Source organism: Ahaetulla prasina, chromosome 3 (genome assembly GCF_028640845.1).
Source record: "Ahaetulla prasina isolate Xishuangbanna chromosome 3, ASM2864084v1, whole genome shotgun sequence".
Lineage (NCBI taxonomy): Eukaryota > Metazoa > Chordata > Lepidosauria > Squamata > Colubridae > Ahaetulla > Ahaetulla prasina.
In genome coordinates, this window is record NC_080541.1 from 157,479,708 (window position 1) to 157,502,141 (window position 22,434).

The 22,434-nt window shown below is 41.7% G+C and overlaps 1 protein-coding gene across 4 annotated transcripts in view; it reads left to right on the top strand.

Moving 5' to 3' along the window:
- The first annotated feature begins 11,018 nt into the window (after positions 1-11,018).
- The window catches only part of SLC44A5 (solute carrier family 44 member 5), a 207,634-nt gene continuing 196,218 nt past the window's right edge, over positions 11,019-22,434 (top strand). For 3 of the 4 annotated variants that reach the window (XR_009154163.1, XM_058175362.1, XM_058175363.1), the window contains exon 1: positions 11,019-11,498. Coding sequence is in view for 2 of the 4 variants with exons in the window: in XM_058175362.1 (XP_058031345.1) it covers positions 11,462-11,498 (37 nt within the window). In the remaining 2 variants the exon portion in view is untranslated. The remainder of the gene's footprint in view (positions 11,499-22,434) is intronic. The other variant, XM_058175364.1, reaches the window with a different exon arrangement.

Here is a 22,434-nt window from a genome sequence, read left to right on the forward strand (position 1 = left end):
TGAAAATCAGTCATAAGTCACTTTTCTTGGTGCCGTTGTAACTTTGAACGGGTGCTAAATAAACTGGTGTAAATTGTAAATACTACCTGTACCAAATTTTACACACTTTGAAAGCACTATGACAGGGGTGTCAAACTTGATTTCTTCGAGGGCCAGATCAGCATTGTAGTTCTCCTCTGTGGGCCAGTGGGAGGGGGGGCTGAGGGGGGGCAAGTGATGGGGTGGCGGGACGGATGCCTCTAGCACCCTGCCGGCCAAAACAGGGCAAGGGGGGGTACATGCATGACCCCCCCACAACTTGTTTTCACCCTCCATGGCCTCCTGCAGCACTCTGCTGGCCGAAAATGTGCCACGTGGCCCGTTTTCGGGTCTCTTTTTTTGGCCATTTTTTGGCCCGTTTTGTGGCTTGTGTTCGGCCCGTTTTTCGGCCTGTTTTCAGCTTGGTTTTCAGCCCAGTTTTGGCCGGCAGAGTGCTGCAGGAAGCCATGGAGGGTGAAAACAAGGTGTGGGGGAAGCTGCATGCAGCCTGTTTTAGCCGCCAGAGGCACCGCTGACCGGCCCCTTGATATTTCCAGGCTGGCCCCATGGGCCAGATTTAAGTACCCGTGGGCCTTGAGTTTGACACCCCTGCACTATGAGATCAGAGATACTTCTTGCTTCTATCTGTTCGCCATTTAAACTAAAATTTATAGGCTGGATTCACACCTTATACTAAGCTTAATGCATTGTGTTTTGTGTTGGCAGTGTGATGCGTGACCACTATCAATTCAGTAAACTATGGTTGAACAATTGCTCACCATTGCTGAGTCTAATCATATTATGTTTTTCAGTTTCCATGGGAAAGAACTGGTTCATTGCAACTTTATCTAACTATGCCATGATTAGAAAATAAAAATCTGAGTAGAAAACCACATATTGGCAAAATATGTAAGTATGCTGAGTCCATTGTTATTATATACATAGCAATGGAATTGCATTTGTAGAACTTGCTCTGAATTACAAGCATGGGGAATGCCGAGGCAGCAAAAGAACACTATATTTATTTTAAGGAATAAGGCTACTTTACATAGCTCAGTATTTTAGTGTTTTCTCATATATTTTATATAATTAGAAAGAAAAATAGTTTCTGGCTTCCCAAATTTTCCCTAAGAGCTCACAAGAGATACAGTGTTAGTTACACTTTGCTTATAACTGAGTATGGCTACTTTGCTCATTAGCCTTCAATTCTTTGGCGTATAATTTGTATTTTGAGAATTTTTCTTGTTGCAGGGTGGAATATAAATTGCATAACTGGCTTCATTAATGCAGCAGAATCCTCCTTTTTATTCAAATAAGTTTGTATGAATTATCAACCAGATTATATATACATACATACATATGTCCATATGTTTAGACACTTCCATTATTTTCCCTAGGATGTTGTTACTATGTTAGCTATTACAGTAATCAATACCATGCTTATAATTTATTATGTATTTTTAACATAAAAGCTTACTAAACTATACGTGAATTATATAGATTTACATAGAATAGAATAGAATAGAATAGAATAGAATAGAATAGATTTTTTTATTGGCCAAGTGTGATTGGACACACAAAGAATTTGTCTTGGTGCATATGCTCTCAGTGTACATAAAAAAAAGATATGTTCATCAAGAATCATAAGGTACAAGCTTATTGATCGTCATAGGGTATAAATAAGAAATCAGAAAGCAATATCAATATAAATCATAAGGATACAAGCAACAAAGTTACAGTCATATAGTCATAAGTGGAAGGAGATACGTGATGGGAACGATGAGAAGATTAACAATAATAATAATAATAATATTTTAATTTGTATACCGCCCTTCTCCCGAAGGACTCAGGGCGGTGCACAGCCAAAGTAAAATACAAAACGAACAACACATACAATACTAAGAACAACCCTTAAAAAACTTATTCAATTGGCCAAACTTAAAATACAGTAACACCCTATAAAATTTACAAAAATTTAAAACCCATAAAAGCAAGTTAAAATTTTAAAAATCAAGCCAGTGCAGCAAGACGGAATAAATAGGTTTTAAGTTTGCGGCGAAAGGTCCTAAGGTCGGATAGTTGTCGAAGTCCAGGGGGAAGTTCGTTCCACAGGGTAGGAGCCCCCACAGAGAAGGCCCTCCCCCTGGGGGCCGCCAGTCAACATTGCTTGGCTGACGGCACCCTAAGGAGTCCCTCTCTGTGAGAATGCACCAGTCGCTGGGAGATAGAAGATGGCAGTAGACGGTCCCGTAAGTACCCTGGTCCTAAGCCATGGAGCGCTTTAAAGGTAGTCACCAATACCTTGAAGCGCACCCGGAAAACAACAGGCAGCCAGTGCAGTCTGCGCAGGATGGGTGTTACATGGGAGCTCCGAACCGCTCCCTCTATCATCCGCGCAGCTGCATTCTGGACTAACTGAAGTCTCCAGGTGCTCTTCAAGGGGAGCCCCATGTAGAGAGCACTGCAATAGTCCAAGCGAGAGGTAACGAAAGCATGAGTGACCGTGCATAGGGCATCCCGGTCCAGGAAGGGATGCAACTGGTGAATCAGGCGAACCTGATAAAAAGCTCTCCTGGAGATGGTCGTCAAATGGTCTTCAAAAGACAACCGCCCATCCAGGAGGACGCCCAAGTTGTGCACCCTTTCCATCGGGGCCAATGACTCGCCCCCAACAGTCAGCCGCAGCTGCAGCTGACTGTACCGGGGTGCCGGCATCCACAGCCACTCCGTCTTGGAGGGATTAAGCTTGAGCCTGTTCCTCCCCATCCAGACCTGTACGGCTTCCAGACACCGGGACAGTACTTCGATAGCTTCGTTGGGGTGGCCTGGGGTGGAAAAGTACAGCTGCATATCATCAGCGTACAGTTGGTATCTCATCCCAAAACCACTGATTTAGTACAGATTTAGTAAATAGTTTGACAGTGTTGAGGGAATTATTTGGTTAGCAGAGTGATGGCATTCAGGAAAAAACTGTTCTTGTGTCTAGTTGTTCTGGTGTGCAGTGCTCTATAGCGTCGTTTTGAGGGTAGGAGTTGAAACAGTTTATGTCCAGAATGTGAGGGGTCTGTAAATATTTTCACAGTCCTCTTTTTTGACTCGTGCAGTATACAGGTCCTCAATTTATTATACATTTATCCAGTGCCCAAGTTCTTCTAAGGATGGTGATTACCAGCAGCTGCTGCTGTCAGAATTAGGGATGGAACTTGGGGTATTCTCTAATAAATTGAAGGTGAAGAGAAGGCGGAGCAAAGGGGAGAGGATAAGGGAAGGTGAAGCATCTGCATTGCTTGAGTGAGGGAGAGAAAAATAGACTGATAAAAAAGGGAGATTGAGGTTGGGATAACCAAGAAGATTCCAGAATGGGAAGACTATCATCATAGGAGCTGGTAGTGCAGGGTTCAATAGTTTGAATGCAATCTTGTGGAACATTCCCTCTACATTAGAAATATAACCATTGGTTGCGAGGAAAGCTCTAGAGCGGGAGGAGGGTGAGAGAGAGCAGCCTTGGCAACTTTAAGTATTGTGGACTTCAACTCTCAGAATTCCCCAGCTGGAGAAACAGCTGGAGAAACATCTCCCCAATGAAGAAACTCCATTGTCAGAACCAAAAACTGTTTTGATGGTGGAACATAGTAGGTACATGGATGATCCCTTAGTCCTGAACAAGTTGAAAGGAAGATACAGCCAATTATCAATGCACTATGTGTAAAACGAAGTTTGTTATAAACTATGGTTTATTATAAAGCGGCTGCAACCAGTATGGCTAATGTGTTAGAAAGCACAGATATAAATTTTAACATAATTATGGTCTGTGTTGCATAACCTACCATATTTCAAGTACCTTTGAGGGTTTTTTTTAAACTGAAGTAATTGGTTCCTATGTCTGTCCATCCTCCTTCCCACCTTTCCTCCCTGTAGATTAGTTAGAAGCAAATTATATACAGGAACTCAGTTATCTTTGATGTATTGATTTAGGTGCTCTCTGACTGGATTGCTCACAGAATAAAAATACAATAGAAAATAGAAAAAAATAACAATATGGTGAATCTGCCAGTAACAAACATATCCAACAAGGTATCAGCTTTCCAGAAAACCCGTCTTGCAGAAGACTCCGAAGCAAAACATCTTTCAAAGTTCTTTTACTAGCATAGGTAATCTGGCATAGTTGGTTTAAATCCGAATCTGGGGATCCGGGTTCCTCCCTCAGTAATACAAACCCGAAAATCCCCATCCTCATGACCCCTCTGCTGATCATATGCTCCAATCTTCAACCGTCCCATCTCAAGGCATCACTCTGGCCACTCCTTCTCCAGATGCGAGCCCAGCCTGACCTTGACCACCAGGAAGAATGTTGTTATGTCTAATAATCCCTTGTACCACCACCCCCTCCCCTACTTTCCCACACAGGAGAAAGTGGCAGTGTGTGGAAGCCTTCGGCCTAGTATAGCTTCAAAAGCTGACACAAGGACTCCTAACTACTTTATTCTATGACTTGGCAGGGGAGCCAAGTCTTTAAGCCTTCCAGAACACAGTTAAAGGTGGAACCACTTGGATTTTTATGTGGAACCTTCTTTTAGGGAGAAGGCGCCATGATAGACATATTGTACTTCCTGAGTCCTGATAGATGATACTGTTTAATCAGAGGGATCCAGAGCATGCCAACCTTTGCTCCTGTTGGCTGGACATAACCAGAGAAGATAACTGGTCCCTCAAATAACTAAACCCTGTGCTATGTTAGGTTTCAGAGAACACAACCAGCCTCTTGAATTGCACCCAAAGTCAACTAGCAGCTCATGGAACTTGTGAAAGAGGTCACATGGGCATATTGAGGCATGATTGCCAATGCTGCTGCATTCTAGATCAGTAGAGCCTCCCAAATGGTCTTCAAGGGCAGCCCCATGTAGAGCACCTTGCAATAGTTATGCCATGAGAGGTTATCATCTGTCAAGCAATAGCAATAGCAGTAGCACTTAGATGTATATACCAGTTCACAGTGCTTTACAGCCTCCTCTAAGCCATTTACAGAGTCAGCATATTGCCCCCAACAATCTGGGTCCTCATTTTACCGACCTCAGAAGGATGGAAGGCTGAGTCAACCTTGAGTGGGTGAGAATTCAACTGCCAAGTTGCAGTCAGGAGTCAGCAGAAGTAGCTTGCAGTACTGCATTCTAACTACTGTGCCCCCATAATCATAATCATAATCAGTGGTGGGATTCAAATTTTTTTTACTACCAGTTCTGTGGGCGTGGCTTGGTCAGTGTGGCAGGGGAAGGATACTGAAAAATCTTCACTCCCACCGCACTCCAGGGGAAGGATACTGTAAAAATCCCCACTCCAGGGGAAGGTTACTGCAAAATCCCCATTTCTACCCGTTCAGCAAGGACTCGGGAGGCAGAGAATAGATGGAGTAGGGGCCAGTCAGAGGTGGTATTTACTGGTTCTCCGAACTACTCAAAATTTCCGCTACTGGTTCTCCAGAACTGTTCGGAACCTGCTGAAACCCACCTCTGATCATAATTCTAAAAATGGAGAGTTTGGTATGGTGGGAGAAACCAATAAAAGATATAATTACTCTCAAAAATGGGATGGTTTTAGCAAGAGACTGGAGGAGGAAAAAAATCCAACTCTTTTCCCCCACCTCATCCCAAAACAATTTTTAAAAAGTTTCATTCCATGAATAGTTGAAGGTGAGATTGTTAAAGTACCTATTTTGAAAAACAAGGAGAAACAGAATTTTAATTTTAGTTAGAAACCATTATAAAAGCAATTTTGCAATACAATGAATCCCACTACGCTAGTAAAACAACAGTAGGCTATTGTACACATGCACTAAACAATTTACTTGTATTCAAAATTTGAAAACTATACAGAATTATGTAGACATTATTTTATTCACCCTTCTTAAAAATGGAGAATCCAAATTTGCTTCCTTCCCATATGACATTAAACTACAATTTCATTTTATGAGCATGAGACATGATTGATAATTCTTCCACCTTTCTCTGCTGCATAGTAATGAGAAGACCCAAAACTTATTTCCTGCTAATTTATTGTTTCTCATTATATCCAAAATGGGAATGGGTTTATTGAAACAAGGCACAATTATTAACATTGACCTCTTCCATTAAATCATAGTTCATACCATGGTCTCTCAGGGTTCAGATATAATGAGCTGAAAATTGAAGTAAAAGCTTCCAATCTCCTTGCAGTTGTGCTGGAAAGAAATGGAGAGTCTGCAAGATTAAAGCTTTCACGCGTGATATATAAGAAATATATTGTAGTGTGGCATTCAAGGCCAGGCTATTGTCATCGATATGTACTCCAATCAATGTGTATGGGGTAAAGAGAACATAGCCAAATAGCCACAAGGAATGAAACTGAGGTATATATCAATAATAATGTCTCAGCTACTTCCTTCAGCAACTTCTGATTTATAGTAACCATTATGGAATCTGGAAGCTCCATAGTTCCAGTGGTGAGAATACATACCACAGATAAGCCTAGTGCTTCTTTCTCATAGCTCTAATATCATAAAACAGGGCTTCACAACCTGGTCCTTGAAAGTCAGTGCTGGAAGATTAATTAATTAATTTTTATATTCTGCTATTGTATTATTAGGGTTGCGGTGGCTCTGTGTCTAAGATGGTGAGCTTGTCGATCAAAAGGTTGGCAGCTCAGTGGTTCGAATCCTTAGTGCCGCGTAACGGGGTGACCTCCTGTTACTTGTTCCAGCTTCTGCCAACCTAGCAGTTCGAAAGCACATAAAAAGTGCAAGTAGAAAAATAGGGACTACCTTTGGTGCAGGGGTGAAATCTAAAAATTTTCCCTACTGGTTCTGTGGGCGTGGCTTAATTGATGGGTGTGGCTTGGTGGTCAGGTGACTGAAGGGGCATGGTCAATAATAATAAATAATAAAAATAATAAAGTATACAAAACTTGGGAGGCCCTGGTCTACCTTCTTTTAAAATAGAGGCCCCGGTCTACCAATTGTCTTTTATTGAGAGCACTTCAGGGATAGAGAAGAGGAACAGCGAGGCATGGGCAGTGGGGGGAGCAGGGATTTTTGCTACCGGTTCTCCGAACTACCTGCCCCCATCGCTACCAGATCGCGTGATCCGGTCCGAACCGGGAGCATTTCACCCCTGCTTTGGTGGGAAGGTAACAATGTTCCGTGCGCCTTTGGCGTTTAGTCATGCCGGCCACATGACCCCGGAGACGTCTTCGGACAGCACTGGCTCTTCAGCTTTGAAATGGAGATGAGCACCGCCCCCTAGAGTCAGGAACGACTAGCACATAAGTGCGAGGGGAACCTTTACCTTATGGTATTATTATTCTTTTTGGGAAGGAAGGTCGGAAATCTTGCTTTCTGTTTTCTTTCCCAAAATGATCTCAGGCTTGGTAAACATCTGGCATTTAAAGTATTATTAATGCTCTCATGCCTTCACTCTAATTGCAGACTTTCTTCATTTAAAAAGTAACTGATTGTATCCAACTGCCAAGTATATATACACCAATAAATAACTCACCCAAACTGCCCTCTATTTTGAACACAGTATGCTGATGGTACAGCACAGCACAGTATGCTGATGGTAAATGTGGTAAACATGGTGCTCATGTAATAAAAATGTGTTCTTTCACTGTGTTATGCTTGATTTATGTGAACATTTTCTTTTGTGCTTCTAAAATTAATAACTTTTGAGCAGTTTCCTTAGGTCATGGTGATAATAATTTATTTGGTAAATTATTTTGTTTTGTACGTATTGATACAGATTTCTTGAAAGCTGGACGTCTGAATTGTGAATTTTAAAAAATATAATTCAGCATGGAAGAATGCATGTATAAATTAATCTCAAAGTAATTATTGCCAAGGGCAATAAGATAAAAGGAAGCTAACTATTTTCAAAGTCAGATGAAAGATAGTTCCACAATTTATCTAACCTATGGATGAAACCTAGCTAAAGATAGCTTCATTATAAAATTGTAGAGTAACAGTAGAGGGCACTCTAGCAGGAAATTTCACTCACAAGTAAAGCTAATATGCTGTATATTTTACAACATATATCAGCAGACATTTCTTCCGTTTAATAGAAATAATAACTGTTATACATGCCTTAATATATTTAGAAGAATAATACTGACCATAATTAAATAAATAGCGCTATTTAGGTGATTTCAGAAAGAACATGCCTTTGCATATAGTAGAGATTCTTTCATTTACCGTATATTGATACAAAACCTGTCCATTACATGTACATATTCAGAAGAATAAAGGATGCAGAGTTTCCACCAGGAAGAATAAAAAGGAATTTCAATGTAGAGAAGTCCAAAGCAAGCAAGCATCATTTCCTTACACAAAAATACATTAAGAGATGTATTATATATCCAATGTACTAAATATAACAAAGCCCAACTTGGATGAGTTTATACTGGTTTGATGAATTGAGCATTTGATACATAGAGATCCAGTGACATTTGCTTGCCTGAGGCAGGCAATTGGAGTCAACCATTCAGTAATGAAAATAGAAATACTATTTGCAGTTTGCTGCAATTCACATAAAAGAATTGCCAATGTAATGAAATGTGGCCGAAGCAACTGTTACCTCACCATGCTCTACTGTTGCATATGCAAACATTCCAATTATGTTTTCTTATCACCAGGTGTATAGTCTTGTTTTTAATGCTAAAAAATAGGGATGTGGGTTAAATGGCAGTATCCATGTGCAAGAGGAGCTACCAACTAATTTAACTGATTTTGATTTTTTTGGGAGTAAAATCAATTACACTTATAGGCAGAGAATTCAATAAGCAAGAGTAATAAACATTGTGGAAAAAGAGATGGACTGGAATAGAATGGTTATAAAAAAAAGGAAAAGAGACATATAAGGGGAAACTATGATTTCTTGGTTGACAGAAAAAAATAATTTTTAAATGATTAATGGGCAGAAGTTAGTGCAACCATAAAATCACTGAAGAAAACCAGGATTTTAATGCACTTAAAAGTGGGTTTCAATGTCTCATCAAATCTTATGTAACACAGAAGCTCATATACTGTATTTTCTAATTCAAACTTTATTTAGGTTTGAGTTAGAAAATTATATTTAACAGATCTGGAAAGTATAGGTACAGATTAATTGCATTCTTATGGTTAAATTAAAGTAATGGGATAGTGGCCTACTTATAAATTGTAAAGTGCAAATCACAATCTTTCTGTGAGAATACAAGTTGCTCAAATAAATATAACTCACTAATACTCACAGACAGAAATTTTAGACCAATAGAAATATAGAATCAGGAAGAGAATATATAATATATCTATATTCTTACATTTTGCACTTTACTGCTTGTATCTATTAAATGTACCTGAAGGGTGGCAATTTTAGACTTTCAGAAGTAACACTAAACATTTAATTCAATTTTGTTTTGCCCAATTCCAAAACAACTCTGAGCTTTGTCAACTGACAATTTATTATGGCATAAACTTTCCACAGATTAGAGAAAGCTCACACACATAACAAAATCATATCGCAAGATCTCAAATGGACAGCTAACATCAAAAACATCATTAAAAAAGGACAACAAAGAATGTTCTTTCTGCGCCAACTCAGTAAGCTCAAACTGCCCAAGGAGCTGCTGATCCAATTCTACAGAGGAATTATTGAGTCTGTCATTTGCACCTCTATAGCTGTCTGGTTCGGTTCTGCAACCCAACAAGAAAAACACAGACTTCAGAGGATAATTAGAACTGCAGAAAAAATAATTGCTACCAACCTGCCTTCCATTGAGGACCCGTATACTGCACGAATCAAGAAGAGGGCCGTGAAAATATTTGCAGATCCCTCGCATCCTGGACATAAACTGTTTCAACTCCTACCCTCAAAACGACGCTATAGAGCACTGCACACCAGAACAACTAGACACAAGAACAGTTTTTTCCCGAAGGCCATCACTCTGCTAAACAAATAATTCCCTCAACACTGTCAGACTATTTACTGAATCTGCACTACTATTAATCGTTTCATAGTTCCCATCACCAATCTCTTTCCACTTATGACTGTATGACTATAACTTGTTGCTGGCAATCCTTATGATTTATATTGATATATTGATCATCAATTGTGTTGTAAATGTTGTACCTTGATGAACGTATCTTTTCTTTTATGTACACTGAGAGCATATGCACCAAGACAAATTCCTTGTGTGTCCAATCACACTTGGCCAATAAAAAAATTATATTCTATTCTATTCTAAAACTCATTAGCCTTTCAATTGCCAGAGTGCTTCTTTACTTTATGTAATACACATCACTTGAAACCTAGATCAGACTGCTATCATTCTCTCCTCCCTTGCTTAATCTCAAATTCTTAAAAAAATAATAATAATAGGTAAGTGCCATCCAACGAATCGAACCTCATTTATAGAATTTTGACAAGGCCTTTTTTGGATAGCAAATGGAAGAATTCAACTACGCAATCTTCGTGTAAAGAGAAAAAGCAGGATATCAGCACGAGAGGCAAAGGACAGCTCCGGAATCGGGAGTGGTGGTGGTGGTGGGAATGAAAACTTTCCTCGGGCAATTTTCCCAAGGCTCAGATCAGACCGCCCGTTTTGCATTGGCCAGAAGCGGCCGATCACTTCCGAAAAATAGAGTCGATCTGTCCCCAAATAGCTGGTTTCCCTCCAAGTCACCGGCCCGCAATCTAAGGCGCGTAAAGACAAGAAAATTCCCTCCCTCCCTAAATTTCGGAAAACAATGCAAACGGAAAGGAGGAAGGGGTGGATGGATGGAGACCGTCCGGATCAAGATGCCTTTGATCCCCATCCCCACCGGCAGCTCTGCAAGCCAGCCCGAAGCTACCGCAGAGGGGTGGGGGGGGGAGTGAAGTTGTGGTCTCCGCTCCCGCCTGAAGTTCGGCAGCCGCTCCCCGCGCGAGGGGCGGAGCTTGAGGCGCCCTCCCGGGGCTGTCGGTGCGCTCTGGCTCGCTGCATAAGGATCGAGGGGCGGGCCGAAGCCGGGGGGGCAGTCCCACGTGCCTCCCCCTCCTCCTCCTCCGCATGCCTGCGAAGGCCGAGGAAGCTTTTTAGCAACTGCGGCTGCCAGCGTCGCCGCCGCTGCCACCTCTCCGAGAGCTCGCCTTGCTATTCTCCGGCAGCGGCTCTTCTGCCTTGAACGGGAGAGCGGGAGGCACAAAGGGAGAGCCTTGAGTGTGTGGGGGGGGGGGCGCTCGGGGGCGCCAGAGAAGTGCAGCGAGAGGAGGAAGTAGAAGAGGAGGAGGAGGAGGAGAAAAACAAGCACCTGGGGCTCGGCTGCTCGCCTCGCCTCCGTTCTTCCCCCAACCCCTCCGCCCGCCTCTCATGCCATTACAGCAACAAAGAGCACGCTGAGCAGCGGGCGGAGAGGCGCCCTGGCTCCGAGCTCCGTCAGCCCAGAAGGCGGCGGAGGACCATGGCTAGGAAAGGGGATGCCGCTGTCTCTCCTTACGGTAAGTTGGGCTGAAGGAGGAAAGGGAGGCAGGTGGCCGGCTTGCAAAAAAGCACAGCAGCGCGGGCTGAGGGGCGCGCTCGGCGTCGCAACCTACTCCGGGCGGCTTGGCTGGGTATTTTTGGCCTGTTTCAGCCCGCGCATCCAGCTGCCGGAGTTTTTTTTTTTTTTTTTTGCCTGGGGAGGGCGGGGGAGAGAGAAAGCAAAGGGAGGGAAGCCCCGTTCCGGCTGCCCCTTTCCCCCCCCCCCGTTCCCCCTTCTTCCGCCAAGGCGGCTTGTTGCTGCGTCCTTGAGGAGGTCGGAAAGTTGGGGCTCGGGCTGCGCGAGGCTGGGGGGTGGGCAGAGAAGAGGAGGAGGAGGAGGAGGAGGAGGAGAACTCCGGTGCGTTTCGCCCTTTCCTCTTCACAGCCGCGCGGGCTCGGCTGAGGAGAAAGAGGAGGCAAGCCCTGGGGTGGGGGGCAGGTGCACCCGCGCCTCTTTGTCTCCCTCTCCCGGGAAGGAGCGACCTGGGAATTGTTGGTCGGTTGGGGCCCCGGGGACTGGGCAGGCATGGGCCAGGGAAGACAAGGCTTGAGACGGGGTGGCTTTGGAGATGGAAGGGGGTTGGGGGCGGCTGTGAGGCGGAGCGGCGGCTGGCTGAAGGGAATGGAGGGGCTCCTTCCCCTCCGGGGCAGCGCTTCTGGGGTGGGTGGTCGCGAGATAAACAAGCAAAAGCCAGGCCTGGGACTGGGCTTGCCTGTCCCCTTTGCTCTGACTGGATAGAAACTATTCCTGTTGAATGTTACTACCTAGGAGTTGAGGGCAATAAATCGGGGGAGGGGGACGGGACAAAGGTGAGGGAGATAAAAGAGAGGTGGGGTGGGTGTGGGTGGGGGGAACAAGAACCTTTTAGGCAAGAAAAGCAAAGAGTGAATTTGTGGGTTATGGGAACCGAGGGGACTCGAGCGACTTTTGAAGAAAGAGGCAATGAATCAGAGACCTGAGGTTTGGGAACAGCCCTTCAGGGACTTGAAAGACCTTAGAGGAGTTCTGGGAGCAGAAGGGATAAATAAACCGTTGTTATTCACAGCCACTTTTTCTGGGTCCAGACAAACAGCTAGCCTTCTTTGCTCATTATTTAAGGGCTCATTAGGGGAGGAATACATGGGTGTAAAAAGCTGGGATGCAGTAATATTAGGGTCCATGTGGGCATCCTGTTATCATTTGCACTTTAGAGGCAGGGTAGAGCTGGATGGATGTTCTGACTACTCTTGAGTACCACACCATGCCTTTAAAATCCCAATGTAGATGTTAAAATGTTTTCTTCTGTCCTCCAGTTCAGTACCAAAAGCCCTTTTGTGCCAGATATCTTCTGTTTATGTTCAGCTTTGAAATTTGGATTTAGTCAGAAAACAACACATTCTGGTTCACTGCAGTGGGAATGACCATACAGGATACTATTAAATCATGGTCAGGATTTGTAGATGTAAAAAAATTATTAAACCATGCTCAGGGTTTGTAGATATTCAAAGTGATCGATGGATGGGTATCTCTGGCATATCAAAAGTGAAAAGGAAGCCACAAAAATGTAGTAGTCATTACTAGTTTTTCTTGGGGGGGGGGGGAAGCGAAGCAACTGTTTTATCAGAGTTTTCTCAATGGTTCATATCCTTCTTTGTTCACAATGACAAGGCATATTTCAGCTATTTGAGGGCATACCATACAGCATCTTACAAATAATATCTACAGTGTTGGCCTCTGTAAGTCTTAAGATCAATACTGGGGGAAAAAAGCTAAAATAGATACATTTTTAAACTATCACTTTGCTTTCTTCTTATGCCCCATTTTTGTGTGTCTAAATTTTTATGAGTCCTATATTATGATATAGGGCAATCTTCTTTTTGCATAAGAGCTCTTAATATGTACATGAAATGCATACAAATAAGAGTTTGTATTTTCCATAAGGATATAAATATGTCTTGTGAATATAAGATACTACCCTATATTGAATTGTTTTTTATTTGATTTTTATCCTGCCGTTATTTTTACAACTCAAGGCAGTGTGCATAAACCTTCCACCTCCTATTTTCTCTTTACAACTCTGTTAAGATGGGTTGGGCTGAAAGAGAGTTATCCAGCGGGCATTCATACATATGGGAAAACTAGAGCTCACAGTCTCCTAAGCCTTAAGCACCACTACAGATAGTCCTTGACTTAGAACCATTCTGTCGTGTCCCACTCCTCCGCTGACGGCCGGGTCAGGGAAATCCGAATCAGGCTTGCCTCTGCAGCTCTGCCCAAAGTCCTAGCAAAGTCCTCAGAGCAGGTAGGAGACCAGTAAGTGACTTCAGCAAGATAAGTTCGACTTTTGCCTGACTCAGAGACTGCCAGAAAGCAGATCCTTTATATAGGCCATGGGGTGTGGCTCCATGATTCAGCACTCATTAAGGCCTGCCCCTCCCTTCCTTCTGTTGCCTCCACCTATCCAATCTTCTGATGCGAGGGTCACTCCAATCAACTGTTGGTAATAAACCCACCTCAGGCTCACATGCTGTGGAGGAGGGGGAGGAGTCTAGCTGCTCCGTTTGCCTGGGCATGGAGTCAGGGCTGGGGCCGGGAGGTGCTCCTTCTTCTGCAGTTTGTCTGGGCATGGAGCCAGGACTGGGGCCGGGAGGCATACATTCCTCCGTGTTCGGGAGCAGATAAGAAGGCCCCGGCTGCTCTGAGGGCGGGCAAGACACAACACATTCATTTAGTGACCATTCAAAGTTGCAATGGTACTGAAAAAAATGACTTATGACTATTTTTCATACCTACAACCATTACAGCATCCCTATGTTATCAAAATTCAGACACATGGCAGTTGGCATTTATTTATGATGGTTGCAATGTACCAGGCCATGTGATCACCTTGTAAGCAAAGTCAAGCAGAGTCAATGGGGAAGCCAGATTCTTTTAACAACCATGTTACTAACTTAACATCTGCAGTGATTCACCTAATGGCTACTTAATTCACTGTGGCAAGAAAGGTCATAAAATGGGGCAAAACTTACTTAACAATTCTCTTGCTTAGCAACAGAAATGTTGGGCTCAAATATAATAATAAATAAAGGACTACCAGTACACAAAATTGGCTCTCAGTTATAAATGAACTACAGGTAATCCTCAACTTGCAACCATTTGTGACGTTCAAAATTACAATGGCACTGAAAAAAGTGACATAACTTTCACACTTATGATCATTGCATGATCCTCATAATCATGTGATCTGCCGTGGCTCAGTGGTTAGAGTACAGTACTGCAGGCTACTTCTGCTGATTACCGGCTGCCAGCAGTTTGGCAGATCGAATCTCACCAGGCTCAAGGTTGACTTAGCCTTCCATCCTTCCGAGGTTGATAAAATGAGGACCCAGATTGTTGGGGGCAATAGGCTGACTCTGTAAATCGCTCTGTAAACCTTCCAGAGAGGGCTGGAAAGCACTGTGAAGTAGAAGTCTGTGCTATCGCTGTTGCTATCAGAATTCAGATGCTTGGCAACTGGTTCATATTTATCACTGTTGCTGTATCCCAGGATCATGTGATCACCTTTTGCAATCTTCTGACAAGCAAAGTCAATGGGGAGAACAGATTCACTTAATCATGGTACTAACTTAATAGCTGCAGTGGTTCACTTAACTGTGTCAAGAAAGGTCATAAAATGGGAACTCACTTAACAACTGTCTCACTGAGCAACATAAATTTTGGGCTGAATTGTGACCATAAATTGAGTACTACCTGTACTGGTGCATACTTTGACAAACGGTGCTTCTTAAGTTCTATAGTAGGAGATTTTTCATTACTTTCTTATCATTTAACTGGATAACCAGGGACTGAACTACTGAGTTTTGTTTCTTTTTGAATGTGCCACCATCACCGCTCTGTTCCATGTGCTGGCTGTGCAAGAGCACACCCAACTTGCTGCTGCTGAATCAATGAAATAAATGGTGTGCGCTTGCGCAGCTGGCACATGGAATAGGGTGGTGATGGCAGTGGCACATTCAAAAAGAGGAGCGGCTCTGGTAACTTTCGCTTGCAAGAAACCTGCAGCCACTGCATCTTTCGGAGCTTGCCTTCCCTGACAGCCAGCCACAGGAGGAAGGTAAGGACATGCCATGTGGCGAAGGGAGAGCAGGAGGTTCCAGCGCTCCGGAGAATGGCGTGTCCCTGGGCTCTGGCCCCTGACCCCTGACCCAAAGTGAAAGGAGAGTGGGCGGCGGCTCCAGGGTAAGACTGGTGTCAGGGAATGGTGCATTCCCCAACCCAGTTAAGGCAGGCAGCGAGCGGGCGGCGGCTCCAGGGCCTCAGGGAATGGCACGTCCCTGGGCCCCTGCAGAGGCGAAGGCAAGCTCTGGGGCAGCAGCAGCACTCCGGGAGAGAGGGCGGATGTCCTGGGGCTGTACATGCAGTGCTGCCACCACCACCTTTCTTGGCCCCAGCGCATGCGTAGAGGGTCAAAAAACCAGGTTACTTCCTGGTTAAAACCAGGAACTAAAGATTTCTGGGTGGGTGGGCAGAGCCTTGAGCTGCCATTGCTACCAGTTCTCCGAACCACCAGCCATCATTGCTACCGGATCAGCTGATCTGGTCCAAACCGGGAGCATTTCACCCCTGGGCCAGTCTATGGTAGATTCCTGTGTATTTATTAATCAAATTTATTTATTCACCAAATTTATATAGCAGCCCCTCTCACAAAACACAGCCTGGCTTGTACATAAAATTCTGTTAGGAGCAACCTGAAATAATATGGTTTATAAACAACCGGTTTGTGCCATGTAGATTCACAAGAAAATCAATCAACTAAAAAATGTAGCTATTTAATGAGTCTTCTGTCACTTAGCAACATTTTGTTTTCCTCTAGATTCTCCTTTTCCTATTCTTTCCTATGATTCATTTTTCTCTGTAGCTATAATCCACAAAGGTTCATACTCTAATAACGTTAGTTTTTAAAGACATAATGTATTTACACTTCTTCTGCAACAAATTCATATGATTACCTCTAAAAATTGTGACACAGCTTTCTTTAGTTTCAGAGGTGTATGAGTATGTGCTGGATAAGAAAAAAGATGCTGTCTAAGACTGCCTGGCAGAAACCCCACTCTTTTTTTACATGTGCCATGTGGCATCTAATAAATCTAATAAATAAATAAATAAATAAAATAAATCTTGCAATTTTTTCAGCCTCTTTTTGTTATATGCAAATTTGAAAAGCAGCAATTTGAAATGTTGTTTCACAGGTAGTTTTCTAGCTCCTAAAGGGAAGAAAGGTAGAAGGTGCTGAGAAGATTTCTCCAAAGTAAAACGAGGAGTTAATCTTGCTTTGATCCTTGCGGCAAATAGATGTCAAAATCTCTAACTCTGAAAAATAAGACAATCTGCCAAGCACCGCTTGTCATATATTTCAGAGGTAAAGGCACCATTATCCATGATTAGTAATAATTTTCTTTTCATTTTTTTAAAACTCAGTTTAATGTGTAACCCAGAGGTCTGGCATTTGAGACCCTTTGCTAACCAAACGAAATAACAACTTCAGTTCTATCTGCTAAAGGCATTAGGGACACCTTCATGGAAAAAATGATCTATATGGTCACTAAGAATTGATATGGACTTGATAAACACAATCAACTCTAAGGAAGGAAATTCAAACTAACTAATGATACTTGCCTCACTTGACCTAATCACTGAGGGTACGTAATACTTCAGATTCTAAGGCAAAAACACTGTGTCACAGCATCTGGGCACAGCTGCAATACCTGTTTGAAACTGCTTAAAGTGGCCACCCACTGTCCTCTGAAATAACTTTTGGCTTTGTTAAAGTGCTGCAAAGCTAATTTCTTCATTAACATAAATCTGAATAATAAGAGAAATCAAAATGTGTAATCTTATACGAATATGTCATCTTCTTTTCAATGTTTCTGGACATAGAACAGAAAGGCTTAGAATGTAGATTCATCCAAGTGTCTAATAATAAAATCTTGGCAGAAGCTTGACAGCACTGCAAATCTAGCTATATTGTACCCATTATCTGCATTGTCTAGCCCCCTCCAACACTTTAGATGCAGCTGTCAGTGTACAGAGAGCGATCCTCCCACAGATGATAGTAGCATTTTAAAAAAAGATAATCTGAAAGGTACAGGCAGAGCAGAAACATAGTTTACTTTTCAGAAGGACCATTCTGTATAATTTGTTAATTACTAACATTTATTGATTTTTTTCATTTGTTTATAGTCATTCAAATGAGCTGTGTTGCAAACAGGCCACAGAGCTCCAGCTAAACCATTCATAATTTTTTGTTGGCTGTAACTAATGACTTTCCTTCTCAAATTATTACTGTGACTGTTGGCTGACTCTTTGGATAGCATTAATTTGGTGCTTGTCTTGCTATCTAGAATGCAAAGCAGTCAATTGATATCTGAGAAGATACGCACAAATAGCTTTTGTAAACTTGTAAAGATTTCCTTTATGTTCTCATTTGTGATCTGTTGCTTATTTTAGACACATATGTATGCTTCAAATGTAATACTTATCCAGAATGAGCATTGCATACTGCAGTGGCTTAATATCCTTTAATCGTGCAATGTACTACAAAATTTCCACTTGAGATAGTTGCAGTAAAAATAAAATATGCTTTTGACAGAGCAAAGTTTTTAAACAATTAGCATTGCAACTGCTAGGAATATTCTGTTGGTGTAATTATATGCCTTGTATTGCACATTGGTATAGATATATGTACAATCACATGAAATCTCTCACATTACTTTTCCTTTATGCATTATTATTATAGATAGTCCTCGATATACAGCCATTCGAATAGCAATTATTTCAACTTACAATGGCACTGAAAAAAGCGACTTAGTACCAGTGCTTACACTTACAACTGTTGCAGTGTTCCAGCAGTCACGTTATTGCGATTTGTGAACTTGGTTATTTATATGTATTTACAATGATTTCAGCATCCTGATGTCACATGATCGCCATTTGTGACTTTTCCAGCTGGCTTCCAACAAGCAAAGTCAATAAGGGAAACTGGGTTCACTTAATAACCACATAACCTCATTTGTCAAATTGGGAATAGTTATGTGATGATTCACTTAATGACCAGATTGGTTAGCAATAGTAGTTCTAATTCCAATTGTGGTCATACATTGAGGACTACCTGATATTTTGGAAATTAATAACATATTCTGGAGGTTTCAGAAAACAACTAATGCATGCTTGCAGAAGATACAAAAAACAACTATTCCATTGTAGAAAATTATTTATATCCTTAAAAATTTACATAGGGAAACATGAGTGGTGAACAGTACAACTAATTAGATGCCTGTCTATAACCACCTTCATTTATTTATTTCAACTATTGTAATAAAACTATATTGGTTCAAATGTACCATAAATTAGTTTAGCATCTGGTTAGCATCTGAAATAAGCTTACTGTGACAAAAACTGCATTATCAAATTGACTTATTGGCAGTTGTGTAACAAAAGAAACATTTGGCAGAAATTATGTACTTAACTACATAGTACAAATATGTCTGATATATAATCAGTTATTAGTTTATACAGGATTGAAATGTTCATAAGTACTTATTCACATTTAGCTCACTTTAATTCCTTAACTAAAAGGAATGTAAATTATAGTGATTTTTTTGGTTTTTTTGCAGCTGGTTGAGTGTTTTTTTTTTAACAAAATAGTGCTATCAAATGCTATTTTTATATTCTTATGCCATTAAGGAAAGTTCTACCATGAGATGGATGTTTGTTTTAATTGGTAGTATCAGTGGTGCCATGGACATCTGCACAGTATATTTAGTTGGTATTTAAAACATATCATAAAGTGCTTTTACAGTAGAATCTATTTTAAGGGGAAGTTTTTTTTTAATAGCTATTCAGTTTTTGTTAAGAAGTCTATTGTGAACAATTTTAGATCAATAGAAGGACTATTGGAACTGAACATGGAGTTCTGTGTACAAATCCCAGCTGCAAATTATTGCAAGCTAGTCATGCTCTTAGCTTCAGTTCTCTATTATAAAATAAGAATGAAAAAGGATTGTTTCATTGAGGTTTTAGGAATGCAACAGAGCTTGTGGATTCATCTTTTCTCTCAATAGTTTGACCATAAATCTAATTTTTACATTTGATATTATTAATTGGCACTTGAAAGGATCAGTTGCCCATTTTTTAAAAATCAGCTGGGATGTGAAACATTTCTGCAATACATTTAACTTTAGAAACTTAAAAATAAAGATCTGATATGAAAAAGAGGAAGGACTGAAAGTGACAATGGTCAGTTCAAAAATTCTCTTGGCTCATTCAGCAAGAGTGATGATATGACTCTTGGACATTTATTTTTAATCAACCCATCAGAAATAATCAGGGATAAAATTATCTATACAAATTCTAAGTCTTTAGAGAATATGTTTGCTATTCTGCATTCTTAGAACAACTTGTTTGGAGGCCTATATCTAATATTAGCCAATCTGTGAACCGTTCAGTTATGCTTTCAGAGATACATCCTTACCAGATTCCTCAATGCCTTCAACAGTGATAGAGCTTCTAATGCACTTCATTCAACTTAAAAAGTTAGAATACCTTCAGAGATATATTTACCTTGAAAATAGACCATGTAGAATTGTATAGCACAGTCAAACATCAGCACAGGAAATATTTTATGGCATTTTGCATTATATCATAAACTGTTCTATGATGATTTCTATGTCATAAAATGTTTTATGAAATTTTCCAAATTACATCATGGATCCCAGATTTTTGATACATTCTGTAAGTTAGCCCATTCGATATATCATGAGTCAAGCTGTGTTCCAATATCTCAGGGGCTGCCACAAAGAAGAGGGAGTAGGGACATAGGGACTACCCAGAGGACTGAAAAAAGTAATTTCTGACAGGTTCTCACATTTTTGATCAGTCCTCACACTTATGACCGGTCATCATTTATCCCTATTGCAGCATTTTTAATAACCATGTCACTCATGTCACAACTGCGGTGCTTCATGTGACCGGGTGGGCATGTCCAGGTGGTCATGTGACATAGCTTCTTTGCCCTAATGACTGTTTGCTGCAATGTTCTTAAGTGTGAAAAAACAGCCATAAGTCACTTTTTCAGTGCCATGCTTGTTAAACCAATTACCAGAACAAATCCATTCTCCCTCCCTCTTTCTCTCCATCTCTTTCTCCACCTTTCTCTCTTTCTCTCCTTAATCTCTTTCTCCCCCCTCTTTCTCTCAATCTTTCTCTCCTTAATCTCTCTTTCTCCTTCCTTCTCTTTCTCCCCCCTTTCTCGTCTTCATCTTTCTCCTTCTATCCTTCATCTCTTTCTCTCCTTCATTTTCTCTCCATCTTTCTCTCCTTAATCTCTTTCTCCTCCTCTCTTTCTCTCCTTCATCTTTCTCCCCCTTCTATCCTTCATCTCTCTTTCTCTCCTTCATCATTTTCTGCCCCCCTCTTTCTCTCCATCACTCTTTGTCCAGATGGGTTAGGGTAGGCTGGTGCTGCATGGGTGGGAGGCGGCCGCAGGATAGTCCTGCTGGGTGGACAGCAGGCCGAGGCGATTGACACACGCTTCGCAGCCCAGTCCAGGCGCGGAGACCTTCCTCTCCTGCGGGAACCGAGTGACACCCCCCGGGCCTTCCCACGCACCCACCTTGCTATGTGGGCTCGGCTGCTCCCCGCCATCGGGACGGGCTTGGCTTGAGGGAACTTTGTCTGCCAGGAGAGTCGAACGGGGCCTGGGCGGAGCAGGAACACGCCTCTGTGTCCCTAGCAACGCCAATTGCCAGTGTGCCCCGTCTGCGCAACCAATGGCAAAGCTCTCTTTTTGAAAGGCGGCCAGAGGGAGCCAATCGCAGTGCAGCACGGGAAGCCGTGACTGGGAATCCTGGGAGTTGAAGTCCACGTGTCTTGAAAGTTGTTGCCTCCGCAGGAAAAAGCGGGGCTTTTTAAAAATGCAGTGGGACGCGGGACAAATTTGCGAAAAGCGGGACTGTCCCACCAAAAGCGGGACGTCTGGTCAGCTTATTAAAAGTAGTGATGCAATAATTAGAAACAGAATTGTCGTTCTAAACAGGGTAGATACTTGGACTAGAATGTACACAGAGAAAGATTCAAGGACACAGTCTCCATGAAATACTTTTATTGCAGCTACTTGAAAAACTACACTTTAGAAAATCAGTAACTTGAAACTCTGGAATTTAAGCCCTATTTATAGTAGCCCCCAGATTCAAACCTAGGTGTATTTTTCCTACAGTATTTTTACATTTTAATGGCTTGAGTACTGCTCAGAGCTCAATGGAAGAAGAGATTAGCATTTTGACATTATTATTTTAATAGACAAGTCTTGTTTCAGTTCTCTGAGTTTTTTTGCCTTCTGTTCATTTATAGAGCTGCTAACGACTATAATTAAAATGGGAAAAAAATCCCTCACCAGGTTTTAGTTTCTGTACTGTAATGTTAAGTTTTTTTAATGCAGGGAGGAACCCAAATAAAATCTGCTTTATGTTAGATGTTTCCAAGTAGAGAACTCATGATACTTATAGTAGCAAGCTTGTAAAACTGAGGAGTCACCTCAGTTGGATTGTTGGACACATTTTGAGAACTCATGAATAATGAGTGATTAGTCATAAAACTGTTTTTTATTCCTGTGAAGATTGGTTCACTTCCATTCATAGGTTAGGACTCTAGCTGCTTATTATATTTATATATTTATAATAAGAAAAGATGGTGATTAAAAAATGATGAAAAATGCATTAAAATATAATGACGCAGATCCTGGGTGTATTTTTGCTGTGGTGTCATGTCAAGTATATTACTAATATGGATTATACTGCATCATTGTGACACACATAATTCTTCCTTTATCTTCCCCTAAGAAGGGTATTCATAAATGTATCATGTTACAAATTATTTTG